The sequence below is a fragment of the Euprymna scolopes genome, chromosome 12 (genome assembly GCF_053919585.1).
Source record: "Euprymna scolopes isolate OS-2025 chromosome 12, ASM5391958v1, whole genome shotgun sequence".
Classification (NCBI taxonomy): domain Eukaryota; kingdom Metazoa; phylum Mollusca; class Cephalopoda; order Sepiida; family Sepiolidae; genus Euprymna; species Euprymna scolopes.
In genome coordinates, this window is record NC_136493.1 from 33,949,129 (window position 1) to 33,970,842 (window position 21,714).

At 31.3% G+C, this 21,714-nt stretch overlaps 1 protein-coding gene, 1 long non-coding RNA gene and 1 pseudogene across 8 annotated transcripts in view; 2 read left to right on the top strand and 1 right to left on the bottom strand.

The window, feature by feature from the left end:
- The window catches only part of LOC145291247 (uncharacterized), a 65,957-nt gene that overhangs the window by 35,827 nt on the left and 8,416 nt on the right, over positions 1 to 21,714 (top strand). The window lies entirely within an intron of this gene.
- LOC145291246 (synaptotagmin-7-like) overlaps positions 2,117 to 21,714 on the bottom strand; it is a 398,599-nt gene continuing 379,001 nt past the window's right edge. The window contains exon 4 of the mRNA XM_080136853.1: positions 2,117 to 2,949. Coding sequence (XP_079992979.1) covers positions 2,645 to 2,949 — 305 coding nt within the window. The 3' untranslated portion in view covers positions 2,117 to 2,644. The remainder of the gene's footprint in view (positions 2,950 to 21,714) is intronic.
- On the top strand, positions 6,240 to 6,365 carry LOC145291695 (U2 spliceosomal RNA; annotated as a pseudogene).

The window sequence follows — 21,714 nt, forward strand, 5'->3', positions numbered from 1 at the left end:
AATGATACAGATTTACTAAATTTAATAGAAGCTATTCGTGATTAAAAGTAAAAAAAAAAAAAAAAATTAAAAAAAAATGGTAATTGATCTGTGTCATGGTATGTGTGATGACTTCTATTCTTTCTCTTTGAGGAGGGGTTTTTTAATATGCTGGATTCCAGTTGTGAAAACGCATGTCGAAAAAAAGGGAAAATAGAGAAAGAATTTTTTTTTTTTTTTTTTTTGAATGAAACCTAATTCTGTCATAAGCATTTAAATTTTACTAATAGATATTGCATTGCATTTGAGACCAATATCTACTAAAAAGCATTTAAATATATATTTTTTTTCATTAAATATTTTTTTAATGAAAAATATAAATATTTTCTAAGTACATGTACACGTTAAGACTAGAAGTTAAGAAATAGTTAATGCTAGACTAAGATACAAAATTGTTTCCACTATTTATCCACGAGAGATAATACATTATTTTCTATCCTGTTTCAGATTAAATGCTTTTTTATAGGTCATTCCAGTTGGCTTTTATTATTGTTTTGTTGCCTTCAAACTGCACTACACATTAAATTTACGCAGATACTTCAACGTACACAGAAAGCTTTTAAAGACTTAAATATGCATACTCGCTTAATGGCAACTCCTTTGACGTTTTAAGTTTTTTAAAAACCAATAGCTTATAAGTGTGTAGATAGACAGTGCTAATTCTCTAATTATCTATTTGTCCAACACTCTATCTGTCATTCTAAGATTGTTTTTTTTTTTGTTTTGTTTTTGTTATTTTTTTTTTCTTTCTCTAATTGTACATCCAGACATTTACACAATCAAAATAAAGTGCCGTGTTTAGCATCTGTTCTAATGTTTTGTCAGTTAGGCTATAAAAATTTACGATCACTGTTGACATCTGGCTGCGTCATTTTCTTTTCAATGGCATCATTATCCAAGCAGCCTTTCAACTTTGGAAGGTTAGCTATACCGAAAATGTAAAAAATAAAAACAAGCTAATTTTATGGAGGTATGTATGTAAATTGCGAAGGGGAGGGAGGGAATGATGTTAGATTTATACAGAAAGCATATTGACAGGAACCTTTTAGACTCAGTTTATTTAAAAAAAAAAAAAAAAGTTTTTGTTTTTTTTTTTCTATTAACTATATTGAAATTTCTTAAATGAATTACCTGCCACTTTTTTTTTTTCTCAATTTCTTGACAATGAAGAATGGACTAATTCTGCAAAGCACTAAAAAAAAAAAAAACAGACAAAAAAAATTATTCTAATGTTTTTTTTACTAAATGTATCTAATAAACTATAACTTACCCAGTCACTCGTATTTGCAATTACATTTACGCTAAGATGCAAAATACCATGGCATTTGCAAATGTCCAATTGTCATGACATCTTAAAATGGCTTCTCTTGCATATTTTCTCTTGAACAGTTTTAACTTGTTTATTGCTCTTTTAATATAAAATGCACTGAAGACTTATGCACACATATTTAATATATATATATATATATATATATATATATATATATATATATATATAGCTCCAGACAAGGCCTAAAGCCACTCTATGTAAGGAGCTAAAAACTATTTTAAGGTCCAAAACTAGCCAATAATAAACATTAGGGGATAGATTCTGACCAAGAAAATGTGTGTGTGTGTGTATGTATGTATGTATGTATGTATGTATGTATATATATATATATGAGATGGAAATAATATTCCAGCCTGATGGTAAATGAAAGAGGAAAATTCAAAATTATTTGTATATTCATCAACGGTTCGTTTTTATTTTGAAAATCATCTCTAGGAAGTCTTGAAATAAAAATGAAACAATGATGATTATATAAATAATTTTGTATTGTTTTTCTTTTTCAATATATATATATATATATATATATATATATATATATATATATATATATATAAATGTGTTTGCTTCAGAAAAATGAAAGAGGAAAATTCAAAATTATTTGTATATTCATCAACGGTTCGTTTTTATTTTGAAAATCATCTCTAGGAAGTCTTGAAATAAAAATGAAACAATGATGATTATATAAATAATTTTGTATTGTTTTTCTTTTTCAATATATATATATATATATATATATATATATATATATATATATATATATATATATATATATATATATATAAATGTGTTTGCTTCAGAAAAATGAAAGCCAAAAAAGTGTTCACTTTTTTACATTTGTCCATTCACACAATCAAAAAGCAGAATAATGAATTTGAGTTGTTTTAAAGGAAAATATTTCAGATCTTATGGCAAAAAAAAAAAAAAATTGGACAATATTTTGATTTCTTTTTTTTTTTTAATATGTATTTTTTTTTGTCTGACAGAAAAGTTTCTCTAATGATTTGTTTTCTTTTTTAATTTGTTTGTTGTGCTAGTTGTACCTTCCCAGATAAAAAAAAGAACAAAAAAAAAACTGAGCTCCAACTTTGCTTCTTAATAGGTTTGTTGACTTAAGTACAGATATCATGGACCACACATCTTTCAACATCACTGAATTTGGTTGGATACTGACAATATTGCTGCCGTTGTTAGAAACTGCTGCTCAAGTCAAGTTTTTTTTTTAAATTTGTTTTAAGCCTTTTTTGTTTTTATCCTCGTTTCACGTTTAATTTTATCTTAATCCTTAAGTATATGCCATTGGGACACAGACTGTCGTGGCTTTGAGACCATATCATTCCAATGTTTCATTTCCGTAGGCCCGCTGCGAGAACCCAGCACCAGCTTTCCAATGAGTTCATTACGGCCTAACTTATCAAAATCCATCACGATGACGTGAATCTGGGACTCGCGGATTTTTTCCCAAGAAATATCGTAAATGAAAGTTTCGTCAAAGGTCGGATTTAGGGTTCGGCGTTTGATGGTTGTCTTTCGCTTTTCAACTCTTGTGTTGCCGTGCATTAACCACATTTTCACGTACGGATCTGAAAAAAAAAAAAAAAAAGAAGAAAATTAGTTTTACTTTTAGAAAGATATTTTCAAGGAAAATATGAAATATAAATTTTTGATGAGTATTCATTTAATGGAGATTTGGTATCTGTCTGAAACGAAAACTACGCTATTACTATCTTTTTAATATTCAATTTAGAGGAGAAAGGGTAATTTAAAGAAATGAATCCAGTAGTTTTGTTTTCTATAATATAAATCTCACTTGTCTGTTTAAATGTACGTATGTCTGCCTAAAACTTTTGACAGAGTTGACAGGTCTTCACAAGATCTAAATCATTTTGAAGCTTGACGTCTCGGATGACAAATATGAAAAAATTGGCCAAAAACATTAATTCCTTCACTCTCAACTGGGCAGTTTTCTACAAGGAGGGGTCGATTTTTGTGAGCCATTTTTGCAAGTCATCACATCGGTTGGATTGACTTTATCTAATTTTAATGTTCCGAACTTCAGGTTGCATCAGATTTTCTTTAATTTTCTTTTCCGCCTTTGGGTTCAAGCCTGCCTGCCTACTACCACTTTTTTTTTTCACTCAACACACACTCCTCCAAACAACCGGGCATCCAGACGAGTTCTAAAATAAATGCAATTTTTTGTCTTATGTGGAATATTGCAGAAATTATCAACATTATTATGGCAAAGGAAATGATTCAAATTTTCAGGAGAGAAATCTGCCTTTTTTTGTTTATGTGAAAGAAAAAGGAATTATCTCCCTTGAATGTCATTATGTTGGTAATATTCCAAACACATTAAAAGTTGAATTCATTTTATATATAAAAAAAAAAAAAACAATTAGATGAATTTGTGTAAGGTTTGGTGACCAATATCTATTATCCTTCACAGTAAGTAGAGCAATCTGGTATATTAGGCATCAGCTTTTTCACCTGAAAAAAAAAATGCATGGGAATCATATTTTTAGAAAGACATTTTCAATAAGCATAAATGTTACACTTATTACTAATGGAGATTTAGTATCTGTTTGAATCCGAAATTAAAATATTAATTTTATTACTAATGAAGATTTGAAGTCTGTCTAAATTCGAAACTACTACTTATATTACTGATGAAGGTACTGTCTGAATATGAAATCTCTACATTACAACCTATGCTAAATATCTACATGCCCTCCACCTCTAAGTGACTCATGGTGGACAGAACTCCAATAAAATTTGAAATACATATATTTGATTGTACCTATTTACTATGCCTCCCCACGGGACAGAGTTAGACACCAGGGTCGTTTTTTAACGTGGAGAAAAGGTACAAAAATAAAAAAAATTGTCTCAGTCGTGAAGGACTGATCCTCCACCGAAAGAGAACAAGAAATGGAAGTGCAGCATCTGAAGAACAGATACTACACTTTGATCTTGACCAAAAGGCCAATGAAATTTAAACATACATATAAGACACTAATTCTGATAATTTTCAAGTTACTGTTGCATAATCATTGTTGTGAAACATTCGAGTTAAAGTGCTTTGATTGCAATCATGCGTACAAAAATGGCGATGATTGCTAAGTTTGTTGGCACAATGCCATCAAATTGTTGACTGCTCATTAACTGATAGGTCGCAACAGACATTGCTATTTTACAAAATGATTTGTTTGCTTTACATGAAGAGAATCGAATGCTAAGTTAAAATTTATTTGAAAAATAAATGTTCAAACCATTGATTATATGCCAGATAACTGATCAGTTGCAACCACTTAAAATGCTCGTTCATGTACTTTTTTTATTTTTTTTATTTTGTTGGTTCTGTTTGATCTAAGTGCATTTCAAACATGATTTATTTTATTATTCAAAAATCTGTGTTTTTATTAAGTAAAAGTTTTTTCACCGTTGTTACAAAATGACTTTGACTGAAACAAAAATAGGTAATATTTTTATTTCAATTTACACCCCCTCACACAGACATATATTTTGTTCAGCAAAATGTACTGACCGGATATCATTGCATTCTATTTGTTTACTAGCCTGGGTGCCCGGCGTTGTCTGGATTTTTGGAGTTGAGCAAAAAAAAAAAAAAAAAAGTGGTAGTAGGCAGGCAGGCTCAAACCCATACTGCGAAGGAAGAAAAGAATATGAAAAAAAAAAGTGACGTCTTTGCCATTGCGTCCATCGCTAAACCGAAAGTGGCGAAGGTTTAAATTAAGACTTGTCAATCGAAAAGAGGGGATGACTTTCGAAAATATCAGCAAAAAAGCGACCCCTCCTTGTAGAAAAGTGCCCAGTTGAGGGTGAAGGAATTAATCTTTAGCCAATTTTTCGATATTTGTCATCAGAAGGTTGAGCTTCAAAACGATACCAATCTTGTGAAAATCCGTTGACTCTGTCGAAAGTTTCAGACAGACAGACATACATGCATACATTTAAACAGACAGGTGAGATTTATATAAAAGATTACGAATTTTTCCTACCCTTGCGATCAATGTCTACTAGCACAATTTCAAAATTTTCAAGCTTATATTAGCATTACAAGTTGATTTTTTTTCTTTTTAGATAATTGTTATTTTATCAACTTGCATGAAAAGAGCTATGTAAAAGATGCTTAGAACCGTTTGAATTATGCAAATACCATCAGTGGTTCAAAAGTTATAAGAATTTTAAATGCTAAAATTTAGGCTTTTCTGTTGACATAGTGAGTTAAATTACAGACATCAACATTTCAAGAAATTCGGTAATTTTGCCACCATTTATTTATTTTTCAAGCTACTCTCATAAAACTTGGCACTTTTATGTAAAATTGTGTGCTCTTTCGGATTATGCACTCAAATATGATGTATCTCTTTACCATAAGCCATGAATTATAAAGTAAGATGTACAAATTTCAATTTTTAGTCGCCTGCAAGCGACTCTATAAGTCACTCTGTTGGTCGGTCTATCCGTAATACTTTTGTACTTGACCTTTTTGGTTAAGATCAAAGGTCTGTTGTTAATACATGCTGTTCTTAGCTTTTTAACCTTTTCTTGGCCTTTTGGCCAAGATCAAAGTGTGGAATTTTTTAAATTGTAATTTTTTCTTTAAACGAAATAAATTAAATATGAAGATCAAAGTGTAGTATCTGTTCCGACAGATACTGCAAGCAAAGGCCATATGTGGCGGCAGCTTCACATATAAGACCTTGGTCAATGTAGGGGCAACCCTTTATACCAATTGTCACTATCCAGCTCCCCTACTCCCCGGGGAGTTGGTCCCCATTTCCCCTTTACTCCTCACATTAAAAATCGGCCTTGTGCCTAATTTGCTCGGTGAAGGAGCAAATAAATACTCTTTTCTTGGCCTTTTGGCCAAGATCAAAGTGTAGTATCTGTTCTTACTACATGTTGTACTTATTGTGATATAAAGTGGGGTATCACTTTTCTGTATTAATTTAATGTAAAATGATCACCCACTTTACAACCAGTCTCAGAGCTATTCAAGTCATTCTCCAGAGCATTCAAGTTGTTTTTGAAGGACTCCAGTTATTTTTTAAGCATTCAAGTCATTCTTCAGTTCATTCTAAGTCATTTACTTTTTATTTATTTAAGTAATTTCAGCCCATTTTTCGGTCATTTTAGTTTATCTTTAAGAATTTCATGTCAATCCTACATTCACACATTCATTCATTACACGAGAGCATGCGAATAATGGCTCTCGGCCTTGTTCTTTTTAAACTGGCACATGGTATCATACAGTAGGTGTCTATTTATGAACAAAACTAAGTATTATAGTGGTATTTAAATATATCTTTATTGAAAATAGGCATTTTCCTGCCTCCTCACCAAAGGAGAGCTTAATCTTGGGTGTAGCCATTGAATGTCTAAAGAGCATTCATGGTCGATATTTACTACTCCCCTCAAATAAAAAAAAAATTGAGTAGATATGAATTAATCTCAGAAATAAATAAAAAAAATTTTTATATAGATTTTGGATTTCTATAAAAGATGGAAATTCCCATAGTCGACCAGAAAGCATTTTGTGACCAGTCCAATTTTCAATTTTGTAAATCCTCTCTATCTGACCCAAAATATACCCCTATTTTCTGAAATGCAACCATAAATCATCTCCACATGAATCCTCGATGTAACTTTCACAGTACCAGGATACCAGGAATCCTGATAAACAACTATTTTTGTCATTTCTATTCTGTTGTTTTACTGAAAATTCAATTACGTAAACAAAGAAATAAAACAGTAAATTTTTACCTTGTTTCCACCTTAACATTTAAAATGATTACTTCTATAGGTTTTAGGTATGCTTAGAACTAATATCACATTTAAATTTTCTGCAAATAAGTAGTTTTCTGAATATTAAGCAATGTCATTTCTTATGTTAGCACTGGTGGCCATCTTGGTATGCGCAAGCATGCAAACCCGAGAAACTATGCACAAACGCATATACCAAGATGGCCACCAGCAATAACGTAAGAAATGACATCTTGAAAGCTACTTATTTGCCGAAAATTTAAATTCAATATTCGTTTTCAGCATTGTTAATTGTTAGATGAAAGTACAGAATAGTTAACAAAAAGACACCCTTCCTTCCCCATGTTAAGAATGGGTTTCTAAATGTTATTTCAGCATAAGTGCACAAGTACTTTTTATTTTTTATTTTGTTTTATTTTATTTTTTTGACAATTCTACCTTAAGTACAAGTTAGAAGTTAAATGCATGTACTTAGTACATTTTGTTGTTTTTTAACGCTTTTAGTACATGTGTACTAAAAGCGTTAAAAATAACAAAATAGTATTGTTTGGAAATCAAATTTGAAAAATTTGAAAATAATTTTTTTTAAATTGACAAACTCAGAATAAAAAATGACTGGTAAGACGAAAGCAGAAAAACAGTTTTCTATTTTTAAGAATACTTCAGTCAACTAGGCGCATTGGTGCTTAGCGAGCAGTTTTTCTGTAAACGGATTTGAATTTCTATAAAAGATAACATTTTAAAGAAATTTCTGCACAATTAATAATAATCAAATATTTACATATTATACATGAAAATAATTCTGAAATTATTATCTATATGAAAATGGATGATATATGACGATTTATCTTATCAATTTTGAAATATTCTTCGTCAACTTTGCTCGGTCGTAACTTTGCTTCCTGTGGTCATAAAATATAAATTAAAGTCCAGTAGAGATGGATTTCTATGCTTATATAGCCTGTAAAATTTCAGCCATATCTTATCAAATTTAACTCCGTGCATATGTATCCAAACATAACGTATAAAATGTAAACATTGAAAAAACAGTTTCCCTTTTTGCTGCCGTTATTTTTTACCATTTTTTCATTTTTAACTTTGAGTATAAAAATATTGAACGCATAAAAGAAAAATAAATTAACATCATTAGAATTCTTATTTTATTCTCTTTTCAGCAATATAATTTTAAAAATTGACCAACAAATAAAAAAGATATGACTTGTTGAAGTACATTAGGTATGTAATATTGCCGATGTCCATGAAAATACAGCATACACTTGTAATGCTAATTATCCTGACCATTACTTTTTCCTTGCTCTACTTGACTATTTGTTTCCTCGAAAGACAGAAGTATAACTTCAAAATTCATCGATTAGGGAAAACCCCGTTATGTTGTCCTGTTTTTAACACTTGATTATTTAATAATTAATACAATTTTTTTTGTACCATCATCGGCCAAAGAGAGCTTGATATTGGGACCTAAAATGGATCCCTAATATTAGGTTTGAAACCAACAGTACCGATGGCTTATCTCCTCTAAACTTCTCAAAATAAATAAATATATATATATATATATATATATATATATATATATATATATACACACACTTCAATTTTTTTAACCAATTTCTATTTAAAGGTAACAAAAACTTACGTTTGTTAAAAAAAAATTCTTTATTGACGAAGCAATATATAGTGAATAGACATTGTTGATGAACATAATGAGTTTTTGTTCTCTATGAATAAAAAGTCGTTAAAAACTTAAGAGTATCTATAGCTCTAGTCTTGCACCATTGACCTATTGAAAGGAACTTTATGTTAAAAATTTATTTTCAATGTTACTCAGGGCTGTATTCTAGATCCAACACTGTTTTTTCTATATAAATGACATTCCTGAAAATATTCAGACAGTTAACATTTATGCTGATGACACCACCCTCTATTCTGGTTTGGTTCTTGCCCATCTTTTTCAGACCAGTTAAAGTATGCATGGATCTAGATACTGGTTTGCGTTCTATTATGGATTTGGGTAAGAAATGGATTGTTTCGTTTAATCCTGTTAAGACTCAGCTATTGTCCTTGTTAAGTTTTGAGACATTGTGTTGAACAAAGATGGCGGCGTAGTTCAGATCAGTAACCAAGATGGCGGCTAAGAATCAAATGCGGTCCATGGTGTAGTTAATGGCGAACTGATTGAATCCAAAATTCGACAATTTTTATAATAATTTTGAAACGTTTTCATTGGTTGTTTAGCACAGCCGTTGGTTATAAAAATGATTGGCGAATCCATTCATCTCATACCCCCATTGTTAGGGAGAGGCATTGAAAACTCGAAATCCAGGCCATCAAAAATGGAACCTGGAATTGGATGACCTGGTCCTATGACACAAGTCGTTTTATGGGTCAGGCCGTTGAATGGAGCAAAGTTCGAACGAACTTAAACCCTGACTAACAAAAATGAAACCCGGGAATGAGATGACATAATTCGCCCGCAGGTAAGACCAAAAGCAAACACTGAGAGGGTCAGAATATGGGTCGATGATATAAATTGGTTAATGGGTTACGAGGTTGATTATCCATAAAAGAGAAATGATAAACAAAAAACAGGCAGAGAGACACGGAGAGAGAAACGAGGCACAGACGACGAGAACTGCCTGTCACGTTCGCAACCACATCTGTTTCACCACCACCTCTTCACTCCACCGCTGCATTGTGTAAATATGAATGTTTGTCAAATAAACTAAGTTTTTTATAACAAGTGTCTCGTTATTCATTGATAAATGAACAGGGTAATTCCAATCAGAGACGCTTACAACAAGCATATGTGTATAAATGTCAAACAAACTATCTTTCTATCTATCGAGATATTCAAAAATCTCTGGTAGTTAAATTAGAGGCTTGGTGCTAATGCAATAGAATGTACCCTGGCTCAAAGATGAAACACTAAGACTCTTCCTAAGACGAACAACAACAAAACAGAATAGACGTCACCGTCATACCACCCAGTATATAACACCATTAGGAGTCAAAAACATTTTACACCCCCTTTTTTAATATAATGGAAAACTCCTTTCAGATTCAATTTTGGTTTGACTTGAGAAAAGGAAAGAAAAATAAATAAATAAATAAAAATAAACAAATAAATGAACAAAGAAAAATAAAATAATTGTTTTTTTTGTTTTTGTTTTTCTTCTGGTTTTGGGGGAATTTGTCTTTATTCTCATTGGTCAAAAAGAATTATTAATATATTGGTATAATGTGTGCAAAAAGAAGCCATTTTTTTATGACATTGAGTTTTTTTTTTAAGACATAAAAATAAACACTTTTCAAATATATATAAACATACAAATAGAATACTTTTCAAATACATATAAAAATATGCACAAAAATTCACAAATATACATTTTTTTTTTAACAAATGTTTGCCAAAAAGAAGATACAAACAAGAATTATTTGACAAATAAGAAATTTACAAAGAAAAGGTTTTAACAAGTTACCTTTTTTTTTTTTTTTTTTTTTTTTTTTTTTTTTTTTTTTTTTTTACAAAAACTGGAAACATTATGTTAGGTATTAGTTGGTTAATTTGGTTAGTAAGGTAGAAATGGTCGCAGTTTAACGTCGTGCCCGGGACAATTTACAACTGTTTTTTTTTTGTGTGTGTGTGATTTTGACTGTTCATGCTTCTCTTTTTGGGTTTCTGAAAAGAGATTTATTCATAATTAGATTCCAAAAAGTTTGGTTATAAAATGTCTTAATTTTATTCTTTTAGGTTTAGTGAAAATGCCGGCTATATCATTCTCAGACGTCACATAAGTAAGAGTAATAGATTTTTTCCTTATTTCATCCCTTATAAAATGATATCTGATATCAATATGTTTCGACCTTTGATGAATCATAGAATTATTTGCAAATAATATACTGCTCTGATTATCACAATGAATTACTATAGGTTTTTTTTACTTAGATCTGGTTTTAAAATAGATTTTAGAAGGGTGTTCAGAAAAATTGCCACCTCCACAGAATGAGTAAGAGCCACATATTTTGCTTCACAAGTAGAAAGGGTAACAATTTATTGCTTTATATTTTTGCAAGAGATCATAGGTCCAGTCTTTGACAGTCTAAAACAATACCCCGCTATACTTTTTCTATCCTCAGAGTTACCCCAATCTGAATCTGAAAAGCCTTCTAAATTTAGAGGATATGTAGATTTTTTAAATATTAAAGATTGTTCCTTGGTTCCTTTTAGGTAATGAAGGATTTGTTTTGCACGATTAAGGTCTTTAATTGTTGGTTTTGATAAGTTTTGAGATAGCTTTGTTACAGTGTAACATATGTCAGGCCTTGTTGCGGTCATCAAGTAGATGAGGCTCCCTACAATTTCCCTGTATATTCGATTATCTATGGATTTTGTTTTGGTCCCTATATTTTTATTTATATCCATTTCGATGGGAGTTGAACACAACTTACAATCTTGCATTCCGAACTTGAGTAGAATTTTTTCAATGTATCGTGATTGGTTCATAGTTATAGTTTCATTTTCACAGGTAAATTTTATACCAAGGAACCATGACAGTTGTCCAAGATCGGCCATTTTAATTTTTTTATTTAATTCATTTTTAACATCTTTTAAAGTGTTGTCACAGTTTGAGGCGAGTAATATATCGTCAACCCAAATAACCAAAATCAACAATTTATTACCTAGATGTTTGGTATACATGCACGCATCTACGGACATTGTTTGAATTCCTGTTCTATTAAATAATTATGGAGTGTTAAATGTGTTATATGTGAATAGAAATGTATGTTCTTCTTCAAAGTTCTCAACACTTTTTATGGAGTCCATTTTAGAGCATTTATATCGACATTGGAAACTTTTATGGTTGGGTCGTCCACAATTATAACAGATAATTGTATTCTTTTTCTTAGGAAACTACATATAATCTATTTCTCCCCCACCCCTCTTCCTCTCTTTTCCTTTTCTTTTTCTTCCCTTTCACTCCTATCTCTCCCCTCCTATATCCTGCACTTCAAATCTTGGTTTTTGATGCTCATTTTTAATTTTTAAGAAACTTTTATTTTGACTTGAATTGTCTGAAGAGATCGGCAGGATAATACTATTGTCCTGTCGATTGAAACAAGCATCCCCCCTCGAGGTTGGAATAATAAAAAACAGAGCTCTACTAAAGTATGGGCACTTTGTCCCCTGTTTTTATTTTTTACCAAATATACTTCCTTATATATATGTTTCACAAGTAGTCATAAGTGAAGATATTTGGTGAAAGGAATTATGAACATGGTTTATTAAATTTTAATATTGAAATAACTATTACAAATGATTCATTGTAGACCATTATTTTACTAATAGTTAGAGAGCAATGTATATTTCCTAATTTTTATATGAAAGGCATAATATATGACCAACCCGTAGGTTTAAGGAGAGTAGAAAGTGGATCTTAAATTTACTCTTGACATCTTTGTAACTCTCACTTCCCTTATTTTATTCTTTAGTCCTCATATTCCATGAGCCATGTGTCTGGAACAGAAAAAAAAGAGAAGAATTGCTGTTTTCTGAGTCAGAATTTATTCCATCTAACACTTATCGTTGGCAAATTTTTGTTCTTGAAGCAGTATTTTTTTTTTCTTTTTTTCTTTAGCTCCTTACATCAAGTGGCTTCATGCCTTGTCTGAAGCGATTTCCATAAAAAATATGTTGACTTGTTTAAAACTATTTTTCATTACTGGAACTAATGATAAAGCGATAAATATGTATTGGTTTTAAACTACCAGCAAAACTAAAAACAAAAAATGCACATTTTGCATAGCTGTTTACGTTAATCCGACATGAAAAATCAAAACCACTCTGTTAAGTACTTAGAGATTTTAAATTATCAGGAATCGGTATTTGAATTGGAAAATATATTGGAATCGTCCGATCACTGTAACACAATGTTGCTAGTATAGCGTCTGTTGCTTAACTCATAGAGTGGATTACAGTCAAAATATTACATGCTTAGCGGAAGAATCCATTGTGTGTCTCTAAACAGGGATGTTACTAGAACAGTCAGTGAATGCTAAAAGAAATTATTGTAAAATGTTGATAGCTTTAGTCCAAAGTATTTATGGGGTTAACTTCATATTGCTTCAAAATCATCAGAAAAATTATTTTCAGATGTGCGGTTACTACATCTAGGGAGGTGCCACTCAAAACTTTTTTTCATAACCTAAACTGAGTCCAAAATTATATGCTTAAAGAGGCATAATAAATAAGACAAACAACTTTTGAAAAGAAAAAGAAAATTATATTAGATCAAAACAATGTTGCTAGTGTAGCTTCTGTTAGTTGATTAGTCAAAATATTGCATACTTATTGGAAGAGTCCATTTGTGTATCCAAATTTCTCGCTCTTAGACAAGGTTCAAAAGAGAGTCGCCAATCTGATAGGCCCTGAACTGGCATCTAAGCTTCAGCCTCTGTCCCATCGACGAAACGTTGCATCCCTCTGCCTGTTCTACAAGTATTTTAATGGTGAATGCTCTGACGAACTGCAGACACTTGTGCCCCCACGACGTAGACACCCTCGACAAACCCGACAGGCAGCTAAATCCCACCCCCACACAGTAGAGATCCCTAGATGTAAAAGATCTTTCTACTCCAGTAGTTTCTTCCCCAGAACCGCTAGACTCTGGAATTCCATTCCAGGTCCCTGCTTCCCTAACTGTACTTACATGCAGGAGTTCAAGTGTAACGTGAACCGACATCTTGCTACCCAAATCCCAACATAGTGCCCCAGTAGTTGCTGCCCAAATCCCAACATAGTGCCCCAGTAGTTGCTGCCCCTGATAGTAGCCCCCTACACCAAAGTGGCAATGTGCCTTGTTTGGGGTGAAAATGTAATAAAAAAAAGAAATGGGGATGATACTATAACATAATATAAGTGAAAGCAATAGATATTACTGAAAGCTCTCGAGCAGGACACAACTCCAAATTCAAAAGCACTGTCGCTTGTATACAAGACAGGTATTCTGCCACTTGAGCCACCATGCTACACACACAAAGAAAAAAATCTTGGAACTATGTCAAATCAGATAAAATATGATGAACGACCGATCAGGCCTCAAAAGTGACAGACTATCTGCCTTCTATACAAGTGACTCTGGTTTCAAATCCTTATTTCAGTATACTGTTGAAGAGTCCAAAGGAGTGTGAAACTAGAGTCTAGGTCTTCTAGTTTGCAATTTTCATGATTTGTGTGAGATGCAATGGTCTGTCTGATTGTGGAACCAAAAACATGATCTCTATATATAAACTAATTATATGTGTGTGTGTGTGTTTCCTAAAGAAAGAAAGGTTAGAGAATCTATATAAAATCTAAAAGTCTGTATATGAAATTTCTCTGGAAGACGATGGAGGTGGCCTCAAATCTTTACCACTCCCACCAAGAGAGTTATGGGGGATAAAACTCGCCTAAAAATGTGAAATTATGAACTTTAAAGCATATGTTTAATCTCTTCTAGAGTATACAATGGAAGTTATCTCACGTTTCAAAGTGTGCTTCTAACGCCATAGTTTCTTTTAGGGGGTAAGCAAGTTGCGTGAACAGAATCTCCTTTAAAACTTCAGATATTCTATATCGAAAACAATTAAAATTGTATTTGTAAAATTCTCTGGGGGAAGACAATGGCAATGGTCTTGAATCTCTACATGCCCCTCTATGTGCTGAATCCCAATTTGCTTCCTCCAAGGGAACTATGGGATAGAAACCCTTTAAAACTTCAAATATGTATATCTATGTATATGTATTAATGCAATGTATAAGAAACTAATTAAGAGTTTTCTACTATTTCAGCTTTTTTTTTTTTTTTTCGACTTTTTTAAGGGATGGAACTGGGGGGGGGGATCAGTAAAACCAAAAGAAAAGGGTAATATGGTGTTCCTCATTAAATCCCAAGCAATGTCAGATCTGCCTTCTTGTATATTGCATTACTAGATCATGTATATAATTTTGGTTTCTGTATTTACTTAAACAGTGCTCAATACATGAGTAGAGCTTAGTAGTAAACAAATATGCTTATGGAAATCATTTAGCCTGATGATTTCCTTCTGGAATGAAACACAAACGGCTCTGTTTAGCTTATTTGCTAAATGTATCATTTATATTAATAATTCCTATAGTTTTTGGTGGAGCTCCAATTCCTAGTATGCCCAATAAAACATTCACAGCAGAAACTAAAACCACAGCAAGAAAACTTTTCTTTCTCTTTTTATTAAAAAAATAAAGGAAATTCGAATTTTCTTTCTTAGAACATTCGATCTGTGGAAGAGAGTACTACAGGCTTGCTTTCCAACTGACTACAATATGTTTGTTTTAAGTTTAATGTAAACAAATACTTGTTGAGCCCTCACCTTGGATAATTAATTCCCCTTAAGTAATCTTCTGCTCCTCTCATCCATTAAAAAAAAAATTTTTTTTTTAGTGTAATTGACGATCTTTTGAATTCTTCAAAGTCAAATGACAAAATCCATGGGTAGTGATTGGTTGATCAACCAATGCATTGCTCACGAATTTTGTCATATGACTATTTTAAGTCACGAATTTGTTCATATGACTATTTTAAGTCACAAATTTTGTCATATGACTATTTTAAGTCACGAATTTGTTCATATGACTATTTTAAGTCACAAATTTTTTCATATGACTATTTTAAGTTAAAAATTTTGTCATATGACTATTTTAAGTCACGAATTTTGTCATATGACTATTTTAAGTCACGAATTTTGTCATATGACTATTTTAAGTCACGAATTTGTTCATATGACTATTTTAAGTCACAAATTTTATCATATGACTATTTTAAGTCACAAACTTTGTCATATGACTATTTTAAGTCACGAATTTTGTCATATGACTATTTTAAGTCACGAATTTGTTCATATGACTATTTTAAGTTACAAATTTTGTCATATGACTATTTTAAGTCACAAATTTTGTCATATGACTATTTTAAGTCACAAATGTTGTCATATGACTATTTTAAGTCACAAATTTTTTCATATGACTATTTTAAGTTACAAATTTTGTCATATGACTATTTTAAGTTACAAATTTTGTCATATGACTATTTTAAGTCATGAATTTTGTCATATGACTATTTTAAGTCACAAATTTTATCATATGACTATTTTAAGTCACAAATTTTGTCATATGACTATTTTAAATCACGAATTTTGTCATATGACTATTTTAAGTCACGGATTTTGTCATATGACTATTTTAAGTCATGAATTTCATTGCTCAATTTTGCTCTTCTATATTCAAATTACATTTTCGAACATTGCTTAGGAATGTCACGTAATTGTTCAGTCCTTATCAACTCGGCTGGGTAGTGTTACTCATTTTTACAAATACTTGATCAATTAGACCGTATGTCTTGTGAGTGTCAATTTTAGACTTGAATCACTGTAGATTTGAGTCACTGATGTTGAATCCAAATTTTTAAACTGATCCAGATGCAAATACTGATAGATTTAATGAGGCGTATTTCAGAATTTGTTTTAAATGAGAATTAATAATTTATAATATTTAGAATGCTGTTCTCATCTTGGGTCAGCTTCATATTCGGTTTAATGTCCATTTTACATGTTGGCATGTTTTGGACAGCTTTATGAAATTGACTTCCAAACTAATCTATCTCTTGTCAGTTCTTTTTGCTTATGTCCATCTTTATCCCTTCATCCCAACTGGGAACTGAACTTGCTAATTTAACTATTCTATATCTACTAACCCAAGAACTGTCATCCATTCTTTCAATGTGGTCATACCATCGAAATCTTCTTCTGCACAAAAGCTCTCCATACTGTTCAGATTTAATCTTATATAAGATCATCAGACCTAAGCCTGTTTTTAACACTTATACAAATGATAAATAGATTAGAACACCATTATATTACATACATGTATCAATTTTTTTTTTAACATACCACGTTAAAAAGAATAGACAAACAAGTATCTACTCATTTTCCAAAAGTTTGTCTTGTATTGTTAACACCTTGCATACAGTTGTTTCAGTCTCCAGTGTTGGCATATGATTATATAACAATTCATCAATTATAATTTGCCCAACTTGGGCTTCATCAGTGCATAGAAAAAAACCCACAATTTTTCAAGAGTTTCACAGCCCATGAATAGAACCTTTCTTGTTAATACAGCGGGTATTCATTTAAAAAAACATATCAGTTTTGACAACGTATCAAGTGGTTTAGATTAAACACACTTGCCTTGTAATGCAATAATCCCTCGACATCTGTAGTAGTTGGTAGCCGGCATTTCTTTTCCTGTTATTGTATGCATTTTTTTTTTTTTTTCAGACTTTTGGTAGTCTGGGCTTAAGTTATTAGTTTCGCAGCAAGAGTTTTAATAATTCAATGTGGTATCTTTAAGAAAAATATAGCTCTAGTAATGTACTACTGAGCTATCTAAACGAGAACTTTACTATTTATTCCTATATAATTACTATCCTAAGTAGTTAAATCAGCTTATATATATATATATATATATATATATATATATATATAAATTGACTTTATTTAACATCAACAGTTGTTATATTTTTCCATCTACATTTGATTTTACTTATGTAAGAAATTTTATTTGTGGCAAGATTTTTTTTGATCTTGGTGAAATTATTCATGTCACTATTTACTGATTTCTGACTTGTGATTTATTTAATCAACTAATTCATTGCACACGGATTTTGACATTTGATTTTATTTTAATTCATATACTTCATTGCTCAATTTCCATCTATTTTTAAATAATTTCTCTGAACTATGTTTTTCTCCCCAACTTTGAAACTTTCCTGAAAAAAACTTGGAATTTTTTTTTTTTTTTTACTTCTAATTTTCCAAGTTTTCAAATTCACGCAAACTAGTAATTTTTTACTTTTATCTTCAGAGTTATTTCCTCTGAAAAGAAAAACCTAATTTTTGATCATCCATGAAATAAGGGGAAAAAATCTAATATATAAAAGACTGTATGTCTGTCTCCATATTTTCAAACTCTATCTCCTCCGAAACTAAAAGTTGCAGAGTGGTGCTAGGGGCTTCAAATGATAGAATTTTTTACAGATCATTCTTTTATGCGTCTAAAATAGTTTATAAGGAATCAAAAATGGGTACAAATTGAAAAAATTGTTATAAATTTTGTACATTCTTTATTTTTAATTTTTAATCAATTCATATGTCTCATGTTGTACAATGGTAACGTCACCATCTTTGAATGCTACAGTTTTGGTTTCGATTCTAGCTGATGGCACCTAAGTACATTTTTTTTTTACTTTTGAAATCCCGACTCTATAATAGTATATTAAAACGTATTTTACACCTGGGCCAAGCCAGACACCAACCCTGCTAGTTTTCAATATATTTTTTTTATAATATTTGTCTTTTATTAATACTCTATTATATTGATTATTGCTTTATAGTGATCTAATATAAGATATATTATTTCATTAAGTAGGTGATCTGGTTGAAGTTTTGTATGGACCATTGTCAGCATAATGTGCAGAGAACTAAATATTATGGTATTGGTTTGATACTCGGTTAGGAATGAGTAAGGATTAGTCACTACAATATCATATTTACTTAAAAAGTTGGGATAAAATATTTATTCTTAGTCAACAAGCTGCAACTTTTGTTCATTTTTAGCGGGATAAAAAGTTTTTTATATATATATATATATATATATATATATATATATATATATATATATATATATATATATGGGGTTTTAAATGTTGTTATATCCTCATAGGCTTAAAATTCCTACAGCTTTTTCTCTGGTAGGGTTACAATAAATTTGTAATAAGTTTTTATGCATCTGATGTTTTTTTTTTTTCGTGTAACGTATAAACTGTGTCTGAGTTCTTTGACGTTTTTCCATGATTCAACGAAACACATGTAAGACATAAATATTAAGAATCAAAAATGAATATACATTTTGCTTTAGAATTTTCACTACCAATATGCTCTAAAAGTGCGTTTTTGTTGAGTTTTATTGTGCCAGTTAGAAAAAAAAGTGTTATATATTATTTGTATATATTTTTATAATCCAAAGTGCGTGTGTGTGTGTGTATATATATATATATATATATATATATATATATATATATATACACATACACACACTTGTACATGGATAAGATAAATGTGTTCTAGTAGTTGAGATCATTTTCTGCTAATCATCGATAAGGTCAGCTATTTTCCAGGATGCCCATTTAAATTATGGTAGATTGAAAACAAGGCGTCTAGCAAGTCGATTCATGCCTTTCTCAAGTTAACGAAAAACTCGGCTACAATATAAATTCATGGCCACATTTTCAGTTTTTTTTATGTTAATTTTGATGATGATTAAACCAACTTGCAACGGTAAAGATTAATTTGGATTATATTGCTGTAATCTTGTAAATTGGAAAAGAAAATTCCGACTGAGAAGATAATCTTATAAGAAATTAAGATTTCTCCTCCTATGATTAAGAAGCTTAAGCCTATGATTTGCAACTTCTCTGAAAATATGGGGGAAGATAAAAAAAAAAAAACAAATTCTTTTTATCGTCATATTAAAAATATTTAGCTTTAACTAACTTCATTGAAAACACACACAAAAAAATCCCTTTTGATTGAAGTAAAACTAGCAGCTATCATATCAGTGTGGATTTAAAAAATGACATTTATTTTTGATAAAATTAAAGATGATAAAAATGAAGCTACATTTTCAATATCTGCATATAAATAATAAAGATAATACAAAAAATATTTCAAGTTGATAGCAATGCAACGTTATCCAACACGTTGTAGTCTCAGTCACAAAGTAGACAAAGATTAGGAAAGAATTTCGACTCGATTTTTTCCTTTTTTTTTTTTTTAATTGTACAATGACATTTATTTCCTAACTCTCCTGCTATGCATAACTTTGCGGTATGACTGAAACATTTCTGATGTATTTGTCTCTTCTCATTCTTGAATGTGATCCATAATAAGAATTAAGTTAATAAGTGCTGAAATTTCTGATCTGTCAGGGTGGAAAATATTCAAAAATTGACATAATTATACGAATGTTTCTGTGCTATGAAACAGGTGTTTTCAAGAATTAAACATTTTGACATGTTGAAAGAAATAAATGGAAAGGTGAACAATATCTTGAAATTCTAAATTTATTATTCATTTTTATATGCTCTGTAGTTATATTTAACATCGAGCTTTATAAATAAAGGGTGAAATATAATTGAAAAAACATTTTTCCTCATATATATGCACACACACACTAAAAGGCTGTCCAGCATTGCCTGGTCGTAAGCTTGATTCCAGTAAAGCAATCGGCCCTGACGGTATTCCAATTATAATACTCAAAAACATTCAACCAGAACTAGCGCCCATACTTACAAAACTGTTTAAACGTTGTCTTAAGGAGAATTGCTTCCCATCACCCTGGAAAATCTTATCAGTATGCCCTGTATTTAAGAATTCGGGTGATTGCTCATGCCCCTCTCTGTACAAGCCAATAAGTCTCCTGTGTGTCATGGGTAAGTTGCTGGGATCTGTGTTAAATAGAGAAGTAATCAACCATCTCAGCAAAAATAACCTTCTTAGTGACACACAGTATGGTTTCCGTTCTGCTAGATCTACAGCAGATGTGCTTACAGTTATATCTCATAGGATTAGCGAATCTCTTGACGGAGACAACCTTTCTAGGGCAATTGCTCTTGACATATCTAAGGCCTTTGATAAGGTATGGCATAAAGGTTGACTTCACAAGATCTCTAGCTATGGTATAGCTGGAAATGTCTTCTCAATTATTAAATCATTTCTTTCTGATAGGTTCATAAGAGTAGTAGTTGATGGGCAGAAATCAGAAGCTCACAGTATTAATGCTGGAGTCCGTTAGGGGTCCATCCTGGGCCCAACGCTTTTCCTGATCTACATTAATGATCTTCCAAATCACATCCTTACACCATTCGTAGACATTTATGCTGATGACACTACCATCTATGGTACCACATCTAAGACAGTAAACGATCAAGTTCTCTCTGATTCTCTCTCCTTTGATCTTGAGCATGTGGTACAATGGGGAAAGGAGTGGCTGGTTACTTTTAATGCATCTAAAACCAAGCTTCTATCTTTACATCATAAATGTTCTGATCCCCATCTGGCATCGATTGAAATGAATGGCTCTCGTCTTCAGGAGGCCTTAAGTTTTGACAGGCTTCTGGGCTTGACCTTTACTCCTGATCTTAAATAAAACATGTACATCAAATCTGTTGCCAAAGCCGCTGGAAAAATGGTGGGATCCTTCTATCGCTCCAGTAGATATCTCACTGTTGATGCAATTCTCTATCTATATAAGAGCTAGGTACGTCCAAGGATGGAATACTGTTGCCACATCTGGGCAGGAGCTGCTAGAAAGGACTTGTCCTGCCTTGATAGAGTTCAAAATAGACTTCGTAGCCTTGTAGGTGATGTCCTTTCCTCTTCACTGCAACCTCTATCTCACAGAAGAGATGTTG